The sequence below is a fragment of the Ochotona princeps genome, chromosome 25 (genome assembly GCF_030435755.1).
Source record: "Ochotona princeps isolate mOchPri1 chromosome 25, mOchPri1.hap1, whole genome shotgun sequence".
NCBI classification, from domain to species: Eukaryota; Metazoa; Chordata; class Mammalia; order Lagomorpha; family Ochotonidae; genus Ochotona; species Ochotona princeps.
In genome coordinates this window covers 21,286,325-21,306,793 of record NC_080856.1, presented here as the reverse complement: position 1 = coordinate 21,306,793, position 20,469 = coordinate 21,286,325, and the positions used below count along the sequence as shown (strand labels likewise).

Sequence of the window (20,469 nt, the reverse complement as noted above, 5' to 3'; positions counted from 1 at the left end):
TTGTTTGCATACCCTTTTCGTTTCCCACACATACTATTTCGTTGTTGGTGGTGGTGTTGATGGTGTTTGAGGGGGGCTGGCTTCCGTTGGCTGGGGCTTAGCAAGATTCTCAAGTACAGCGGGTCTCTAATGCCCACAGAGGGTTCACATTCATGATACAGTAGGCTGACCACTGCTTCCACCCGCGGTACACACCTGAGTGTGGGATCTGCAGCCAGCGAGTTTTCTCTAGGATGCTGGTATGAATTCGTTCACACCGCGCAGGGTAGAGGCAGACCAGAAATGAATGCCTTACCTCTGAAATCTCATGTGCCCATCCACCAGTCCAGAAATTGTTGTGTCATACATGTGAAAAGGGAACTGCTGTTTTGAATTTTTTTGAAGATTTATTTCATTTTTAATTCATTTTTATTAGAAAGTCAGATATACAAAGAGGAAGAGACAAAGATCTTCCATCTGTTAATTCACTCCCCAAGTAACCACAACAGTCAGAGCTGTGCCGATATGAAGCCAGGAGCCAGGAGCCTCTTCCAAATCTCCCATGCAGGTGCAGGGTCCCAAGTCTTTGGACCATCCTTGACTGCCTTTCCAGGCCACAAGCAGGAAGCTGGATGGGAAGCGGGGCTGCTGGGATTAGAACCGGCGCCCATATGGGATCCTGGCGCATTCAAGGCAACGACTTTAGCCACTAGGCTACTGTGCTGGGCTCTTGATTTTTTTTTTTTTTAAAGGAGATGAATGCTTTGGAAAGACACATGAAGAAAATGTGCTATTGGAAAAAAAAATAAGTGGGATCAACGCAATGGCGAAAAGGCTAAATCTCACCTTGCAGGTGCTGGGATCCCATATGGGCACCAGACAATGCCCTGGCTGCCCCATTTCCCATCCAGCTCCCTGCTTGTGGCATGGGAAGGCAGTGTAAGATGCCCCCAAACCTTGAGACCCTGCACCTACACGGAAGACCCAGAAGAAGCTCCTGGTTCCTGACTTTTAATCAACTCAGCTCTGGCTATTGCAGCCACTTGAGGAGTAAACCAGCAGACTGGAAATCTTTCTGTCTCTCCTCTTCGTAAATCTGCATTTCCAATAAAAGTAAATAAACCTTTTAAAAAATAGTGTCAAAGGATCTGTAGGCAGAGCAGAGAAAAAGACAGCAGACAGGGTGGGGGTGGAAGATGAAAACCCAGATGATCTAGAGAGTTCTGCAACGCCCTGCTGTGCTCTGCTCTAAAGGCACTCAAGCTGGAAAGTATGGCTGAAACATTATGGCTGTTTCTGTTACAAGAAAAACCGGGCAGAACTCTCAATGGAACCACTCAGGAAAAAAAAAAAAAAAAGATGTGGGCTGAATTAAAAGATCAGCAAGTGACTGTCCATTCATTTAGATTAAAATATTTGATAGAGTTGATCCCATGGCACAGTAAGTCAGGCCAGCAGTGCCAGTATCCCATATGGTTGCTGCTTGTGTCCAGGCCGCTCCACTTCTGATTCAGCTCCTTGTTTGTTTCCTGGCTCAAGTCCTTGGACCCCTGTACCACATACAGGGAGACCTGGAGGAAGCTCTTGCCTCCTGGCTTAGGATATACTCAACTGTGGTCATCACAGCCATTTGGGAAGTGGACTGGCGGACTAAGACCTCCCTGTCTCTCCTCCTTTCTAAAACTCTGCCTTTCAAATAAAAATCAAATAAACCTTTTTTTAAAAAGTGTCCGAGGCACAGGCTGCAGTTTGCATCAACCAAGCAGTCTTGACCAAATGGCTAAGTGGGCTTCCAGCACAGCAGACAGAGCTGTATGTGTGCAGGAGGCTGACCCACAGATCTGAGAGAACCTCCCTTGGCTCCTGCTCCACTGAGACATCCCATGACCTCCCAACTTGACCTTCTCCAGAATCAAACCACAGCACAACCCAGAGCACAGCCAAGCTCGGAAGCAGTGTCTCGTGCGGGGCTCTGCTGACTGCTTCATGACAGGGCCATCCGTGGCACTGCTCCAAGCCTCCTGCACAACCCCCTCCCCCAGCTTTCAGCATCTGGAGCCCACAGCCCTCCCAGCCCTGCTCCAGCAGCAGGTGGCTGCGGGTGTGTGGGTGGTGGAAGTCAGCCCTCACCTTCTGCCGCTGCTGGATGTTGGCGACAGCGTCGGGCTGGAAGTCCAGCTTGTCTGTGCGGCACAGCTTCCAGTAGAGGATGGTGACGATCAGCATGACCACCAGCACAGGGATGACCACGCCCACGATGACCCACAGGTTGCTGCTCTGGGCCTCTGGGGACGGCCTCTTCACCCTGTCCACAGCTGCAGGTGGACATGAAGACCATTTAGTCACTCCTTCTTTCTGTACTGGGCAGCAGTGCCTGACACTGCAAGAGACTCAGCTCCCCAGGCCGTAGCCTTCTGACCGCAGGACGTGTGACCAAGCAAAGATACCCACTACGGAACCATACAAGGGGACTACATTAGGGACCCACAATGACACACACACACACATCCAAAAGCTTGCGGCTAAATTCAGGCAAAACTCAGTTGGTTCTTGGTCTCTTGGCGTCCAGTATGTTCTACTGCCTCACCCCTAAATCCTCATTGCAGGATGTTTCTGTACCCTCAATAGGTCTGTACAACATTGTACCAGAGTGTTTATCATCAGAAGTGAAGTGAAAAGCAGCTCCACCTCTGGAACAAATTAACCCATGTGCTGAGCCAAGCAAGACCCTCCAGGTCTCCTGAAGGCATCGGTTTCAATCAGGCAGTTTGCGGAAGACAGCCCTGTTCCACACTGCCCTCATGGCCCAGAGCTACTCCACAAACACCTGCAAGGATTCAGTGTGTCAGACACAGTTCTAAACTAGGGACACAATGTTGAACAAGTGGACTAAGTACCTTCTAATAGGCAGAAGGGCAAGTTATCAAGTAAATACATACATCGATCACCTTATATACAGTGTTGGTACTGTCACCAAGGTGACACAGAGTGATGAGACACAGCATGAGCACAAAGGCACCTGGAGGGCTCCCCTTTCGCAGGTTAGTAAGACACCAGTACTCAGAGCATGAAAATCCACAGCAGCCAGAAGACAGCAACAACCCCCACATTTAAGAAGGGGATAGATGAGAGGTTGTGCACCCAACACAACAGGAAATCGCTCAGCCGAGAAAGGGCAGGGATAACTGACAGGTGCCAAGACAGGAAGAGGGGTGGGTGGGTGACACTATGCTAAGTGAAAGGAACCCGACATAAAAGGACAAATATTGTATGGGGCCACTACCATGAGCTCCCCAAAACATGCCAATTCACAGGGACAGAACACAGAGCGGTGACTGCCAGGGCTCAGGGCTCAGGGCACAGGGAATGGGGAATTACTACTGAAAGGGGTTTCTGTTTGAGGAGATGAAAAAGGCCTAGCAATGGACAGAGCCAAAAGGAATACAACACTGTGAATCTACTTAACGTCCTGAACTGCAACTTAAAATGATTAAAACGCCAAGTTTCGTTACATGCAGTTTACCACAACAACGATAAAGAAGATCTTTAAGTTTTTCTTAGTGACGTTTCACTGTAACTCGGAAGCTACTATGGTCATATGTGGCCGACGTGCACCGCCTTTCCTCACCTGGATCCCTCCCTAAACCCTTCAGAGATGTGGCTTGTCATTCACATTGCTTTATTTAAGACATGTGTTGCAATTTTTATACTGTATTAGAGCATCCTCCCCACCTGCCTGGGGCCGCTCGTCTTCCTGACCTTGGACCACGATACTTCAGGTCCTCTCTCCTCCCGCATGATGCTCACCAGGCCTCTGCCAGCCCCTCTCTTCTCACAATACTCTGCCCAACGCCTCGCACACTCAGAGCTTGATCACAGAGCTCCATAAATCCACATGTCCCCTCCTCTCTGTCACCTCATCCTTTAAGGCTGCTTCATAACCTCCCCCGCCCCCGTGACAACACTAACCTCTCCTTTGTCTAAATTCTTTTGTTCATAAAGGATGCCTTATGATTCTTTTGAAATGTCTCTTCTTACTAAGAAGGTATCATCTTGAAACACCCTAACTCTAGACTCATTCTTCTGACCAAGACACCACATCACGTCCTTTCCACTATACCCTAGTCAGGGGCAGCTTAAGGTTTAAGCTCCTTTGTATCCCTGTATCCAGGGTCATCACCTGCCACAGCATCAAAATTTATCTGCTCAAAGATGAAACAACCAAACCATTCTTGGTACAGGCGTTTTTCTGGGTTTATGACCCTGAGAGTTTGACAAGGATGTAAGCATTCTAAATCAAACACACCACAGAAAAGTTCAAATTCAGCCACAGATTCATGAAACATGGGAAACGGTGGCAAAGTGTTTAAAAAAAAAAAGCCTTTTATTTTTTAAGTTTGCCATGTGTGTTGCTTATGACATAGCTCATTTTGCATAAAAACAACTGACAGCATCCAACCAAAGAACTGAGAGAAGTGTAGCTCTCTTCTCTGCAAACCAGGACCCCAAGGCCCCTGGGATGGTCTTGGTACTGCTGTGGCTTCCCTCTACCACCAATCCTGAAGCCCCAGGATGGGTGCTAATGTGGTCTCCAGTAAAAAACAAGGAGAGAGAAGGGCTCGGACAAGATGGAAGTAGGTGTGGAAAAAGTGTCCAGATCCTTTTTGCAATGAACCTTGTTTGAAACCGTCAAGTTCTCGGTGAGCGTGGGATACCTGTGCTCCAGCCAGAACAGTCATTACCTGCGATCCTCCTCCACCGCTTCCAATGAGAACATGCTGTGCTGCAAGCACATCTCAAACACACAAACTTCACACCAGCATCTGCTCACACGCTTCCCACAGCATCCAGACAATGGAAGAAGGCACCCATGTGTGCTCATCCTGGCCCTGTTCTCTCCTCAGGATAATTTTAATGCAGCTAGTCTGCTAGCTTTTTTAAAAGCAGCCCTTGGCCCTTACATGTTCGAGTTTCCAATATGCTCCGATGCTAGCCTTCCTCTCAGTGTTTATTTATCCCTTTGTGGCTGGCAGCAACAGTCACTGTGCTCTTACAAGGACTGCTCCCTGGGTTGTCAGAGGAAAACATCCACATAAAAATCATCTGACTCACTCATATAAAGGTATATTTAGAGAGGGACACTCGCCCATTCCTGCTCCTGCTCCTTGATTTTCAATCTGCAGGTTGGAAAAGTAGGCACTGAGGGCAGTCACTGGCAGAGGGAGGCAGCCAGGGACCTTCCAACAATAACAGAACATCAAGATGCCTTTTCCTAAACGGCGTAGTAATGCGTGGACAGGGTGGGAGGGAAACAGGACTGCCAAGGGTGAGGATCAAGGGCTTCTTTGTGCTAACCAGGGTGTACCTCCCCGCCTCCTGCATGACTCAGGGCCTCCACCAACGTCCAGGGTGTGACATGGGAGATTTTGGGGTAAACACAGAGCAAGCCCACTATGTGACCCAAAAGAACATTTTAAAAAAGAAGAAGGGGTGAGTGGGGTAGGTGTGAAGGTCATCAAAGACTAAGTAAGGTACTATCACCCAGTCTGACTCAACTAATACAAAACCAGTGGCAGGGAGCTAGAACCACAAGGCAGCTAGAACCCTAGGTCCAGAAGGGCTGAGTAAATGGAGGTGAACATGGCTATCTCACACCAAGTGCCACTTTGCGGCGAGGCCTTCACACATGCAATGACCCTCTACAGCTGATTCAGAGCTCACAGACAGGACGAGACTGGCTCTAGACCCCAGCATCACACGGACAACTCCACCTGACACACTTACGTTGGGCAATGGCCCCTTGAATTCGGTATCCCAAGATGATGGCCGCCCTCTGGAGGTCAATCTTGTTTATCAGGTCCGAGGACTTGACCGCACTGAGCCTTTCTCCATCCTGGTCTTCCACGAAGTAAATGAGCTGCACGGGATTGTCCTCCCCCTCCAGCCGGGACACATTCACCACCTGAAGGATAACCCACCGTGGGCGCTGGAGAGGCTCCTGTTCTCAGATGCCTCTTCCCAGAGCCTGTAATCCTGCCTGTGTCACTGGGGAGTTACCCCAGCACTGAAAACAGGCGCCTAACCCCACTCAGGATCACACACTCACTGTGGGGGCCAACACACTGGCATCCTACATGGATACTGGTTTGAGTCTGGGCACTTCTACTTGTGATGCAGCTCCCTGCTAATGGACCTGGGAAAGCAGCAGAGGATGGTCCAAGCGCTTGGGCTCCTGCACTCAAGTGGGAACCTGGAAGCAGCTCTGGGTTCTCTGTCTCTGGCATAGCCCAGCCGTCGACATAGCTGGCATTTGCGGAATGAACAAGTAAATGGAAGTTTCTCTCTCTCCTCTCTAACTCTGCCTTTCAAATAAAAAAAAAAAAAAAAAAAAAAACAACTCTTCTAAAACATCACCTCCTTGCCTTCCTTGATTAAAAAAAAAGTCAATTCCAGGGAAAGTCCCCCTGTGCTTGCTGCAAGTCTTGTAAAACAAGGCAGCAAGTCGACACACACAATCCAGAGTTGGCAAGCCCAGATGGCCCACAGTCACCCCCAACAAGCTTTGATATGCCCACACGGGTCCCAGGAGGATCCTGCTGTCACTTCTTCCTCTCAGTTGCTGCTCCACTGAAGTCCAGGGCCAGGCAAATCCTCGGCATGGATAGCACTGTAGAATGCTAGCAGCACACCGACCCACCTCAAGCTGGCAGCAACTGCCTCCTCCTCCTGTGTTGCCCAATGTAACAACCAAACATGTCTCGAACATTACCAAGGGCAGAGGGCAGCTACCCTCTGAGGACCCCAAGGGATAATAAAGCTCACAAATGCAAAATACTGTGGGTCAAGCAGTATGTTGACTTCTCCCAAACTTCTCTGTCTTGAGTCACAGCGAAGTTCGTTCACACCAGAACTTCAGACTCTAGCAGTCTTGACGGATCAAAGTGTCCCTTTATACAACATTTTATTTTGTTGCTAGTTTTCTTGAGAATACACCACCATTTAGACTCCAGTAAAACTCTGGACTGACATTCTGTGAAAAGGATTGCAAACAAACCCTAAGCCCTTTCTTCATCTAGGCAGTTTGAACTTGTGGTCTCTACGTTGGCTGTTGGCACAATATGGCTGCTGTTTCTCTGTCCCATGGGTTTGGATTTGCAGCCCCACCCTGTACGTGGGGCACAGCTGCTGGGCTCCTCCCTTGTCACAGGAAACCTCTAGCAACTCAACAATTTTATGGTTTCACAGTGAGCTCATCCTTCCACACCATGCCCAAAGATCCTTAACAACCCTGGTCAAGCTCCTACCCTGAGAACTCTCTTTTCTGCTTCATCTTACCCAAAGACCCACTTGTCCTTCCCTTGGCTTCCTGTTTCCAGGCCAGTTTCTGGACCACCTCTGCTCCACAGTCACCCACTCCCCCGTCCACACCCCAAGTTGTAGAGGATTTAACTTTTATTGGCTTTCAGAATGCAATTCTTAGGGCTACTGAACACTAAGTAGGTTCCATTCAGTTGTCCCTCTTCCCATATGCCTATTTATTTTATCAAGAAAGCTCAAGTGTGTTTTCTTCTTATAGAAATCACCACCTGAACATTTAGCGATACCTATTGTGATGAAAGTTCCTACAAGTCTGTCCAGCCTGAAATCCAACAGTAAAATCTAACTAAAGTATCCTTTCTGGGCAGCTGCTCCCCAGATTCTTATCTCTGAAATGCCAGAGTTCTGAATCTCATCTCGTATTTTCCTAGCTCTACAGGACAACAGTTGTTAAGGAAAAAGCCACATTGAGCTCTGACTCTGTCAGTGAGAGCCTTTTAAAAAACAGGTCACTTTCCAATTCATACAAATCTGTCTTTTGCAACCTGCCTGCCAGTTCACCAAAGTAAAGAGGATTTAGGGTAATAGGAAACCAGCAGCTTGGCAGGAGGCAGAGAAGATAAAATGCTAGGAGGGCAGCAAATTTCCCTCTCCGCAATCCCCCTGAAAGCCTTACCTTTCCAAGGCTATCGCAGACTACACTTTAGGTAATTAAAATACCCTGGAAAACAAGGTCATGCAACAGACCTGGTGAGAAGCCAGGAACACAAGGTATTCTCCAACATTTGCTAAGGACTCAAGCAAGCACTCGCAGAACTGCCACGTGGCTACATTCAGTTGCTGCTAATACAGCCGTCACTGGAAATTCCACCCTTCCCTAGGCATTTCCCCTCTGTACAAAAGCACGGCAGGACTCCGGGCAGGTGCTGCCTGGGCCTCCCGCAGCCCCCTGGAGTACCTGCACCACACTGTTCCCAGCGGTGATGGTGGCCCGTCTCCACACACGCCTCCGGCTGGAAACCTCACTGAGCAGCTGGGCCAGCTTACGCTCCATCTCAGCTTGAAACACTTCATTCTGCAGCTGCTTCTCCACAACACCCAGGAGGACTACATTCGAGAGGGAACACACACACAGCATCCAAAGCAAGTCAGCAGGAGAAAGGGTGTGTGTGTGTCATTAAGGTGTGAGTATTAAAGCTGCCCTGCCTGGAGGGGAGACATTAAACTAGGGGAGAGAGAGGAGGAATCAACAGCAACAAGCAAAGGAAGAGTCCAGGAAGCAGAACCCGAGGCTCATCCCCAGCTCCCAGTCCCAAGGGCTACACAGCCCAGCAGTGCCAGCTCCCAGACTGCAGCTGCAGGGCCCCGGCCTCTGGTCGGCATCTGGAAACAGCATGATTCCCCTCTTTTTAAGTCCTGGATTCATAAAGCAACTTCAGAGCAGGGGCCTGTCTTGTGTTATCTGCTTTCGAAGTGATTATCTAAACAGACAATCGCAGTGTCAGCATGGCGGAGAGGAACAGCAGGTGCCAGCACCGGACAAGTGCCTGACCACTAGGAAAACGGGGCCCACAGCCCATGCAAAGACGTGGGGCACCATGTGAGCCAGCGGAGTGCACAGGATAGGTAGCCCATGAATGGCGACCACTGCTGAACTACATGTTCTCTCTCCAGGACCAGTTACCACGCTGTGTGCATGCTGGGCACCCAGCAGCTTCACAAATATCTATTCGCCAGATTTTTGCGCACCTGGTGAGAAAGGCCTCCTCTGCAATGCCCATGCTCTAAATAAACGACCCAGGCCACCACGGCAGCTTGCCAGTTACCTGATTTGTCCTCCAAAACTAAACAAAGGATATTTTTAGGGATTAAAAAAAGATTGTCTTGCTTCTGAATCTCTTCCTGTTCTGAAGTTGGAAAAAGATCAGGCCCTGCTACAAACTCTGTCCTGCATCTGATGCACGATTTCTAAAGAAAGTCAATTCTCTCTGTGCCATCACTCAGTGGGACATGTTCCCGCAGCCAAATGTGGATCCATTCTCATTCACTCTCTGCCAAGAATGGAAGGTACATTTTGCCCTGAATTTAGGAAAGGGGGAAGCTGGCACCCTTCTCCACATGCCTGAGTGGACTCCTTGTGCTTATAGCAAGACCTACCTGTTCTGACCCAGGATGACTTCAGCAACTGAGATAAGTTGAGCTGTGGGTACTGGAAGGCTAGGAAAAGGAAGAGAGGGAGGGAGAAAGTCTGTGAGATGCGTGTTTGCAGCAGTTGGAAAGGCAAGGGCTGGGGGTGTCCCAACATACTTCCCTTCCTACACTACTGAGCTCTGAGTGTGCGAGAGCAAAGGCCAACTTAGTGTGGAGGTGGATGGGGTGACACGCACGCTGAGGGATAAGGACAATGAGCAATTCGGGGCCTGCCCTGGCCTCCCAGAGAGCCCTCCCGAGTTTCCCTCTCAGTGTCCCTATTCTGGAGTAGACACACCATGCTCCTCATAGCCCTGCCTGCCCAGTAGTGCAGGGTACAGTGACCTGGGTCCCAGTTGCCCCAGACAGCCCACCCATTCCCACACTCCTGAAAGACCGCATATGTGTTGTGCATAACCAAAAGTCACTATTAGTCAATAGTGAATACCGGTTAAATGTTATCAACAACCTACCTTTGCACTCTACAGGCTACTATTTTTAATTTAATTAGTAACACCCTGAAACACATGAAGAATCATTATTTGGCAGCTCCATTTTGAAGGAGGATTTTTCTTCTTCGCCTGACTTCAATTCCAGAATCTACTATTTTTTTCAAAGCAAACATTTTCCCTTTCAACCTTTTTCCTTCTCCCCTCCTTCTGCACTGTGAAGGTAAACACTTCAGTTAGGAACCAAGTTTTCCTTTCCCTTATTAATTTATACACAATCAAATTCACTTTTGGGTGCAATTTTATGGCTTTTGATAAATGCACAATCACATAGTGACCACTATAAGGAGGAGACAGAACAGTTTCAGCTCCCTTAATTTGCTTTTGATCTGGTACAGCGAGGTAACTGAAGTTTAGATGAGCTGGAATTCTTGCACCCTATAAAGTAACGTTTGTGTCTTTCACTGTCACCTTGGTAGGCCTGCCTTCCCAGGATGCATCTGTCTCATGTAACACCATGGTGCATGCTCAGATAACACCCCATTCATACATCTGATCACGGTACCACTTCCTACCTCACAAAACTAGTTGGAGGGAGCCGGTAGTGTGGCGCAGCAAGTTAAGCCGCTGCCTGCGATGCCAGCATCCCATCTGAAGTAGCAGCTCAAGCGCCAGCTGTCCCACTGCTGATGCAGCTCTCTGCTAACGCACCTGGGAAAGCAGTGGGAGATGGCTCAACTACTGGGGCCCTGCCACCCAGATGGGAGACCCAGATGAGAGTTCCTCTCCCTGTAACTGCCTTCCAAATATTAAGCAATCTTTTCAAAAAATTTTGAAAAAAGATGGACTAATAATACGAATTCATTTAAAAAATGAGAGAGAGATGGAAACTGGGGGTGGGGAGGTCTCTCTTCACTAATTAAGAGATTATGCTCTAATTTTCTTTCTCTTTCTCATGTGGTCCACACTAAGACACACCACTCTCATTTTTCTTTTTTTTTTTTTTTAATTTTTGCCATGAACTATACTTAGTATAGTTCCCACTCATTCTAGCTCTCTCTCTCATGTCCACAGCCAACTCTTTGGTCCATTCACTGTTGGTTGTGTGTGTGTGTGTGTGTGTAGGGCAACTCACATGTGAATATGTATTAATTTCCTATTACATAAACATGTTGTTGTTTACACAGCTGCGTGATCAATGTCCATATCAAATTACTATTTATTTATTTAAAAGGCGGAGTGGCAGAGAGAGACAGAAACAAAGTTCCCCCATTCATTATTCCACTTCCCAAAGGGCCAAAATAAGGCTAGCCAGGCCAAAGCAAGAAACTGGGAACTCCATCTGGGTCTCCCACTGGGTGACAGTGGCCCAAGCACTGAGTCCTCACCCACTGCTTCCACGGGTGCATCAGCAGGGAGCAGGATTAGAAGTGACTGCCAGGACTGGAAGTGGTGCTCACATGACAGTGCTGCAAGTCCCAGCTTAACCCACTGCATCCCCATACTGTCACCTGTTTCTCCTACTATTCTTCAAACGATCCTCCTGACAACCACAGGCCTGCTCTCCACCCCTTAGTTCTGCCTTTTGCAGGTCTAGTATGCTTTTTAAAACACCTCTTTAATCCCACAAGAGAATGACAGGGCAAGGCAGAGAGCAAGCAGAGGGCTCTATAAGCCCTCCCTGGCTGAAATCCAAGCAGTTTCGTTTTTATCTCACTGATACTCTTACACTCTCGTCTTGGGGAAATGATTGCACTTGCAACGAGAGGTTCCAGCGGGGATACTCGGGATGATACTGTCATTCCCAGCTCACTCAGAGCCTGGAGTGAACTACACTGGTGATGAGCCTGGTGCCAAACACAGACTGCAGGAGATGACTAGGCAGAGAAGCTGGCTCTGGGGGAGGACAGTGACAGCAGGAGTGGCTCTGTGTGTGCTAGAGCAAGGCTGCAGCCATGCAGGAAACCCTCGCTCTTTCCCATCATGCTTCCTGTGGGCCCAAAGCTGCTCTATAATACGGTTGTTACATTATCATTCTTTAAAAATCGAAAAAGAAGTCCACCCATGAGAGTAGCCCCGGCCCCAAGACTCACGCTCTGCGATCTGCAGCACTGGGTAGCCCAGGTAGAAACTGAACTCCACCACACTCAGGTTCCGTAGCAGCTCGCTCACTTCCGACCCGTTCAGAAATCCCTGTGTGCCCCTGACACCAAAGATGATGTTCACGGGGCCCCGGCGGGGAGCTGCCCGAGAGGAACTGACGGTGACGTTCAAGATCTGAAAGAAGGAAAGTTGCCACACACGTTAAGACGCTTTTTCACAGCTTGTCTACAATTCCTTTCGCATAAGGTCCCTTGCTGGATTTTTTTTTTTTTTTTAATTAAAAGGAAGAAGAACTGTCTTTCAAAGCAGTTTGCTCTTGCAAAACTCCATGCCTGGTTTGTTGAAAGTGTTTTTTCATGTGATGAACTGAGCACGTGCATACGCAGTCCTTCCCATCCTCTGTCCCAGCCCCGAGTCCATGGAAATCACCATACTGGACAAGGAGGAATCCACTCCCAACAGGAGTGAGAAGGAGGGAAAACCAGGCACTCTGTCCAACCGCTGGGAGGTGGGGAAAAGGATAGGTTCATACTGACACACACCAAGACTGGGGGAACCGAGACCCAAACATACAGGCAGTGTGTGGCCCAACTCAGAGCCATCCTCCCTAGGGTGTTGTGCAAGGCCCCCCAGGACAGGTCAGGGTAATTAATTAACAGCCCCAGTGCCAAAGAGCTGAGCCAATCACCTTCCTGGTCTTTCCTTTCTACCAGCTACACCCAGGCCAGCGCTGAAGTGCTGGCGGCCAATGTGCCTTGTCCCACAATTGCCCAAAGAACTGCTCTGGGAAGACAGGGAACGCCCTGGCTGGGAGCACTGAGAGCCCCATTGTGGGGCTGGACTGGGCAAGAAGGTGGCAGAAGCTGTCATAACTGCAGGGCCCTCCAGTGTACACAGCAACCCAGACGGAGGGAAGTGAAAGGAAAGGCAGCTTTGCCATGAAAAATATGCTGGGAGCTCGCCCTCCTTCTCTAGATGGTGGGGAGGATCCTTAGGCCGCCTGTGCCCAAACGCCCAGCTCAGTGCCCAGGCTGCCAACAGGTTCTCCATCAAAACAGACTTCCCAGAAGGCAAGAACTATCCCTGCTACCAAGATCAGCACCCTGATTCTTTCCTAATGGCCTAATTTGCATCCAGAAGTTCCCAGACACTCACGGCAAACCATCAGCACACAAAGACCAAAGAGCAATGGCCCCAAACAACAATTGCAGCAAAACAGAGAAGACAGAAAATGGAAGGCAAGTACTTTTGAAAAAAATTCTGATTCATGTCTTCAGACACTTTAGAACGATGATCCTGCATCGTCACAAGATGCCATGAAAACCAGCAATGAACAATGCAGAAAAAACGATTGCAAAAGTAAGTCCAACGGAGAGATGGAGTCACACCAGAGGTGTTGCTTCAGACGCAATGACTCAGAAGGCAAAGTTGAAAAAACCTGCACAAACTGGGAATTTCTGAAAAAGGGATGGGAAAAGGAAGAAACAAAGAGGAGGAAGGTGGACTCACTCATTTCACAATGAATGTTAAAGGAAAATAAAACCAAAGGTATGGGCCCAACGGCATGGCCTAGCAGCTAAAGTCCTCGCCTTGAACGCCCCGGGATCCCATATGGGCGCCGGTTCTAATCCCTGCAGCTCCACTTCCCGTCCAGCTCCCTGCTTGTGGCCTGGGAAGGCAGTCAAGGACGGCCCAATGCACTGGGACCCTGCACCCGCGTGGGAGACCTGGAAGAGGTTCCTGGTTCCTGGCATCGGATCGGCGCACCGGCCCGTTGTGGCTCACTTGGGGAGTGAATCATCGGAAGGAGGATCTTCCTCTCTGTCTCTCCTCCTCTCTATATATCTGACTTTGTAATAAAAATAATAATAAAAAAAAACAACCAAAGGTATGGCAGTTTCCAAACATCTGAACATCCATGCAAAACCACCCTAGACAGTGCTGCCTCCTCCGTGGACTGAAGCCTGCACTTCCCTGCTCTCCTGAGCATACTCAGGTGGCTGCCATTCCTTTTCAGAACATTCCCAAATCCTCCGCCCAGCAGGTCTGAGTTCCCTAGCCTTTAGCTCCTCTGTACAGCTCCCTGACACTTGGCTCATTCTTGTGCTGTGTAGGCACGATGCCCCAGGCGGAGGATGGGCCTCCTCCACGTCCGCCACAAAGCACTGCAAAGCCACTTCCCTTTGAAAGGATCAAGCCCTCCACTCTGGCTGGCACGTGCCGGCCTCACCTGCACCGTGAGGTTGTACGTCCCCTGGTGATGTTTTCTCACTTCATAGAGAGCTGTCATCAGGCCTTTCTCGATGCGCTGGGTGAAGTTGCAGAAGCCAGTGTCCACGCTTGGAGGCACAAACTGAAGAACTAAAAGGAAGGATAGCAACCCAAGTACCATGAATGAGGTGTTTCGAAGGCAGGTAGGAGGGGAGGCAGGGTGACCAACAGCATCTAAATGAACCAGCTGATCCCCAGCAAGGTGTAGGTGTGATAACACAATGCACAGTTCTGGGTCATCGCCTCGGGGAAAGGCGGAACACCAATCCTGCACCAGCAGAACCAGGCAATGCGGAAGTGACTGGTACCACGTAACCAACACAGAAAAACACCTTGAATAACAATCTGAGCACCAGAAGACGCAACTGACCTGAAACACTTCAAACATATAAACTCCTCAGAGATGCATTCCTGAGGGTTTATGGGTGAAAGGACATTTGGAGCGCTTTCAAAATGTACTAGAATCCTCAAATCGTTTGAGAAGAACACAGGAAACAAAACTGGCAAAACTGTGGCTGTTTTTTTAGCCATACTGATGAGCACAAGTAGGCGTAACATGTAATTCCAGTGACTTCTGTGTAAGTCTGAAAACTTCCACAAGGAAAAGTCAAGCACGGCACCAGGGACTCATGCTTCATCTCAGCGAGCATGACGGCACTGTGGAAAGACACACGTGTGAGCACAGACAGCGCCCAAAATGTCCTCTTCTACAGCAGAGGTGGACACACCTTTTTTCAGCCAAGGGCCATTTGGATATTTATAATATCACTCCTGGGCCATACAAAAGTATCAAATTAAAAACTAGCCTGGGGCCTATTGTGATAGCCTAGTGGCTAAAGTCCTCGCCTTGCATGCACCAGGATCCCAAATGGGCACCAATTCGTGTCCCTCAGGTACCTGCTTCCCATCCAGCTCCCTGTTTGTGGTGTGAGAAAGTGGTCGAGGACGGCTCAAGGCCTTAGGACCCTGTATCCATGTGGGAGACCCAGAAGAAGCTCCTGGCTCCTGGCTTCAAACCAGCTCAGCTCCAGCCATTACAGTCACTTGGGGAGTGAATCAGCAGATGAAGGATCTTTCTCTCTGTCTCTCCTTCTTTCTGTAAATCTAACTTTGCAATAAAAATAAATAAATCATTAAAACAAAAATACACACAGCATGTTAAATGTTTATTGAAGAGTCCTGCCTGCAGTAGTTGCCTAGGCAGGCCCAGACAAAAAGATTCTGTGGGCCTTGTACAATCTTCAGGATAGAAGGTCCCCAGCCTGTTTTAAAGGTATCCACTGAAATATCTATGGGCAAAATGATGTGATGGCTGAGACTGTCTCCAGAGTCACATTTTCAAAAAAGGAGATACAGATGGGAGTGCGGCTGCAACAAGAATGAGCAAGAGCCGAAAATCGCTGAAGTGTTTGAAAGGTACACGGGGCATCATGAAACCACTCCAGTGACTTCGTCCTTACGTCGTAAAAACAGTAAGTAGTGAATATAAAAACTAATTCTCCTAGGTTTAAAACAAACCCCTGAAAACCAGAAGGAAAGTCCATTTGCAAATCCAAAGCAGCCCACAGAGGGTCTCACCTGTCTGCACCTGGAACCTGGAGTCTGGCACCAGGAAGGAAGGCCTCACGGACAGGATGAGAGGGGTCTGGCCACGCACGAGCTTGCTGCTGCTGAGCACGTTGACCACAGATATTGCCGTGTACACGAAAGGACCAGAGGTCACCAGGAAAGTGAAGTCGGTGAACAGGTCATAAACCTGGGCCAACCAAAATACACGGAGAGATGAGTCAAGCTCAAAGGAAACAGAGGCGGACAGAAAAATAACAAAAACAAGGTGAAAAAGAAAGAAATCGGTGATTTTAAGAGAGAGGGTAGTGCTTCCCAGATCATGGCAAATGTATGTTATTTATCTCTTTCACAGCTAGTCAACTCTCTCAAAAACAACATCAGCATCAGGAGAGGGGGACCACTGAACAGTGAGTGAAAGAGAATTTGAGGTGTTGTGGCTGTACTTAACCTAACAGGAAACAGTATTCACTCTACTGAGCAGTGCTATCCAAGACAAATGTAAAAGGAGCCACATAGGCAATCTTTAAAACTTCTAACAGCCACATTTAAAAAACACATAAAAACAGATGAAATTTTAAATACATTTTGCTTAACCCAACATACCTGAAATATTTCTATACACCCCCAATACGAAAAACTATTAGTGAGATTTTTATAATCTTCTTAACTACGTTTCAGTGACATCTGGGGTGTATTTTGCACTATGCCCATCTCAGTCCAGGCATGCCCGCTGCACGTGCTCATGGCTCTGGCTCGGGATGGCACTGGGCTACACAGAGCAAGCCTTTCTGAACCCATGGAAGAGCAGGGAATAAAGACAGAAGCCCATCTCCATCTCAGTGAACGTGCAAAAAGGCGCTCATTCAAAAATCTAATTTAAAACAGAATCCAAGTGCTTTCATGCCAGTTAAAGGGGACAAAATAATTCAAGGTCATCCCCTAACTGGCGCTATGTGGGGCCTGAGAGCCCATCCCTCCCACTCACCTTGAGCTCCACCACGCGGTTGAAGTGAATCCTCAACACCTCCTTGATCGCTGTAATGATATACTCCTGCACAGCTCTTCTGGCCAGCACTAGGAACGAAAGCCAACCCTCAGGTGTGTTTCAGCGTCATCACAGACGATGCAGATGTCTTGGGGGTTCCAGGACAATGTCCAAGTGCACTTGGTAAGACAGAGCCCAGACTAGGATGGAATGGAGTTAAACACTTGGAGTGCTGCTAACCACCCTTGGCAGTGGAATACAGGGGACACTTGAAGGTACCAGATAACTCACGCACAACACCAGTTCAACAGGCTACAGAAACCCTCTGGCCCTGCTGAGGGAGAACAGGAATCAGTAGTTTGTGACCCAGCCAAGGGATAAAGTACTTCCACTTTTCATTTTTGCTTGAACCGATGTGAGGTGTCACTTGGCTGTACCCCACTGGTAAAGCATGAGGCTTTAAAAGCTCCCTGAAGCGGTATTTTAAAAGCTGTAAGATGCTAGCTAAAAAGCTAGATGACAGCATCCTCTACAAAACAAACAAAGCCACCCACGCTAACCTTTCAGAGCAGTGAGTAGGGAGTTCTTGTCACTAACAGTGAGGGCTAAAGCTTGCAGCTTCCATGCATTAAAATTTTAGGCAGAAAACAAAACATTTTTCATATCCAAAAATAATTCTATTTAACATTTAAAATTTTTCATAAAAAAAAAAAAAAACTGTGCTTAGGGGCCAGCATAGTAGCCTAGTGGCTAAAGTTCTCGCCTTGCACATCCCAGGATTCCAAATGTGCGCTGGTTCTAATCTTGGCAGCCTCACTTCCCATCTAGCTTCCTGCATGTGGCCTGGGAGGGGAGCCGAGGACGGCCCAAGGCCTTGAGACCCTGCACCTATGTGGGAGACTTGGAAGAGGATCCAGGCTCCTGGCTTCGAATTGGTGCAGCTTCGGCCGTTGCTGAATCAACAGACAGAAGATCTTCCTCTCTATATCTTTCGCATAAAAGTAAATAAATCTTTAAAAAACAGAACTCACTCTGGCTGTCTGCTCCCCGGATCAGAGAGCCTGGACTTGAGCCCCAGCCCGACTCGCCACTGCAGCTCCCAGGAGCACATGGTGGGAGGCAGTGGATGGTGACTCAGGCAGCTGAGTGCTGAGTTCTCAATCCCTGGCTTCGGTCTGGCCAGGCTGTTCCTGTTATAGGTACATGGAGAGTAAAATGGTCGACAGAAAATACCTCCCTCCATGTCTCTGCCTCTTTCAAATGAACAAAAAAATTTTTTTTGCAGTATGTTTGATATATTTCTTAGTTTTCCACTTCCTGATCTTAATTTTCAAAACTGAAAACAAAATCACTCTGCATTCTTCATTCACTAAAAGATAAATATTATTTGTTAGTTTTTTGTTTTGTTTTGTTGTTTTACTGAATCAATGGTCCACCAGACAGCTAAAAACAAAGCAGAGAGGGGCTTCTTTAGTTCATGAGACCACTTGAACAGACGCACAGCTGTTACCACCCTGCCAGCGACGCCACCACTCAGAACTGCCCCACTCAGCAGGGCCTGCCTCAGTTTCGAGTGCCCAGACTACACTGCGAGTGGGCAGGGGCAAGGCAGAGTGGGATGGAGACGGGCAGGGCAGACAGCAGGAGAGACACCTCATTCACAGAAGGAGATGAGGTAAGAGGACAGAGGGAAGAGGGTGCCAGGCTACCTTGGGGAGAGCAGTAGTGCAGACGGTGATGTCAAAACTAGAATCACCCCAAGGGGGCAAGCGAGGAGTCTACGGCTCAGCAGCCGCTGCCTGCTTACACGCACACCTGGAGGAAGCTTCTGGCTTTGGCCCGGCCAGCACCAGCCAGCTGGAGCGTGAACCAACAGATGAAGCTCACTCTCACTGGTTCTCCCCTTTCCCTTCTCTCTCCACCCACCATCCCTTATTAACAATCTATAACTCTTTCAAATAAATAAATATAGCTTTTAAAAATATGTATAAGAAGGGCTGGTTTTGTGGCATAGCAGGCAAAGCCACACCAACAATACCTGCATCCCATATGGGCACCAGGTCAAGTATGGGTGTCTCCACTTGTGATCCAGCTCCCTATCAATGGCCTGGTCAAGCAGAGGTCAGCTGAACGGCTTGGGAGCCCTGTACCAACAATAGGAGACCTGCAGGAAGCTCCTGGCTACTGGCTTCAGCCTGCCCAGGCCCGGCTGCTGCTGCTGGGGCTGTCTGGGCAGTGAACCAACAAATATAAGACCTCTCTCTGTCTCTTTCTCTTTTTGTAACTTTGACTTTCAAATAAATAAATCTCATATGAAAGACTAGATAAAATGATTTCTAATTATTTACAGAGAAACTCTGAGACACAATCTCAGCTTTGTATCATAAACATCTTAGAATCCTAGAGGTGAAAGTTTTCCCAACTCTTCTGCTGAATTTCTGTAACTAACCACTCTGAAGCTATTTTGTAACAATTTTCTAAGAAAGGAAAGTCAGGGGGGGGGGGGGGCGGTCTACAATAGTTCTGACAATTGCAGGACATGATCCTGTTCCTGCCTCAGTCCCCAGCACACTCAACCCTCCCATGCCACAGCCTAGTCTATGCCAAGCTGAAGGTGCCCTCACCAGTATCAGGCTGTGAGTACTGATGGCCCATGCCTGCCCAGTCACCTCTCAGGAAGAACTTGGGGCCCTCACCAGGCAGGCCAGTGGCTGATGTTGCTCTTCTAGCAGCAAGGCCTCTGATGAAACTGTGCTGGACATGGTACTGGGCGCTCCCCAGGCTACACCCTGGGGACACAATCATGGTCAGAGACCAAACAGGAAGGCTGTTAATAGTTATTCCATGTTTCTGTCCTTGGGATGTAAGGCACATGGATAGGAACACAGGAAAGCAAAATGCACCTTGCTTTCAAGAAAAAGTAAGAAGAGTAAGACAGGATGGACTAGGCAGGCTGTGCTTATGTACTTGCCCAACTCACCACAAAATGCCCTGTGCTGACCATGGCAGCAACACATCCTCTGGGTTAGGAGAGAGCCTACCAAAAACTCCTACAATTTGTTAGATCTCTTGTGTATTCTTGTTTTGTTTTTGCTTTAAGATTTCTGTATTTGGTTGATAGTTACAGAGAGAGAAAGACAGAGAGCACTTTTTCATCCACTGGTTTGCTCCCTAAATGGCTGAAGTCTGGAACCCGGCACTGCTTCCAGGTCTTCCATATGGAAGCATGGGGCCCAAGCATTTGGGCCATCATCTGCCGTTTTCCCCAGACCATGAGCAGGGAGCTGAACCAAAAGTGGAGTAGCGAGGACACGAACCTGTGTCAATGTGGGATGCTACTTTCGTAGGCAGTAGCTATACTTGCCATGCCACAATGGCAACCCCTATGTGCTCCTCTTACGGCTGCTAACCAATGCACACTCTCCCTGGGTGCCAGGCACTGAACTAAGCCCTTCATACTCTTTCACACTCAAGTCCTTCAGGAGCCATGGAAGTGGGTATCGCCCTTATTCTTGCTCAGGAGTTGACGACCCTGAGGACTCGGAGCAACTGCGCAGAGAAGGAGCAGAGGAAGAGACCTTAGTCCACACCCACCCTCCCAACCAC

At 48.6% G+C, this 20,469-nt stretch overlaps 1 protein-coding gene across 2 annotated transcripts in view; it reads right to left on the bottom strand.

Annotated features, from left to right (window-relative positions):
- KIAA1549 (KIAA1549 ortholog) overlaps nucleotides 1-20,469 on the bottom strand; it is a 108,239-nt gene that overhangs the window by 37,778 nt on the left and 49,992 nt on the right. For both annotated transcript variants that reach the window (XM_058654929.1, XM_058654930.1), the window contains exons 3-10: nucleotides 16,864-16,952; nucleotides 15,888-16,065; nucleotides 14,269-14,399; nucleotides 12,029-12,212; nucleotides 9,454-9,513; nucleotides 8,255-8,403; nucleotides 5,764-5,941; nucleotides 2,110-2,294 (exon numbers count right to left, since the gene is read on the bottom strand). In XM_058654929.1, the coding sequence (XP_058510912.1) occupies nucleotides 2,110-2,294; nucleotides 5,764-5,941; nucleotides 8,255-8,403; nucleotides 9,454-9,513; nucleotides 12,029-12,212; nucleotides 14,269-14,399; nucleotides 15,888-16,065; nucleotides 16,864-16,952 (1,154 nt within the window). The remainder of the gene's footprint in view (nucleotides 1-2,109; nucleotides 2,295-5,763; nucleotides 5,942-8,254; nucleotides 8,404-9,453; nucleotides 9,514-12,028; nucleotides 12,213-14,268; nucleotides 14,400-15,887; nucleotides 16,066-16,863; nucleotides 16,953-20,469) is intronic.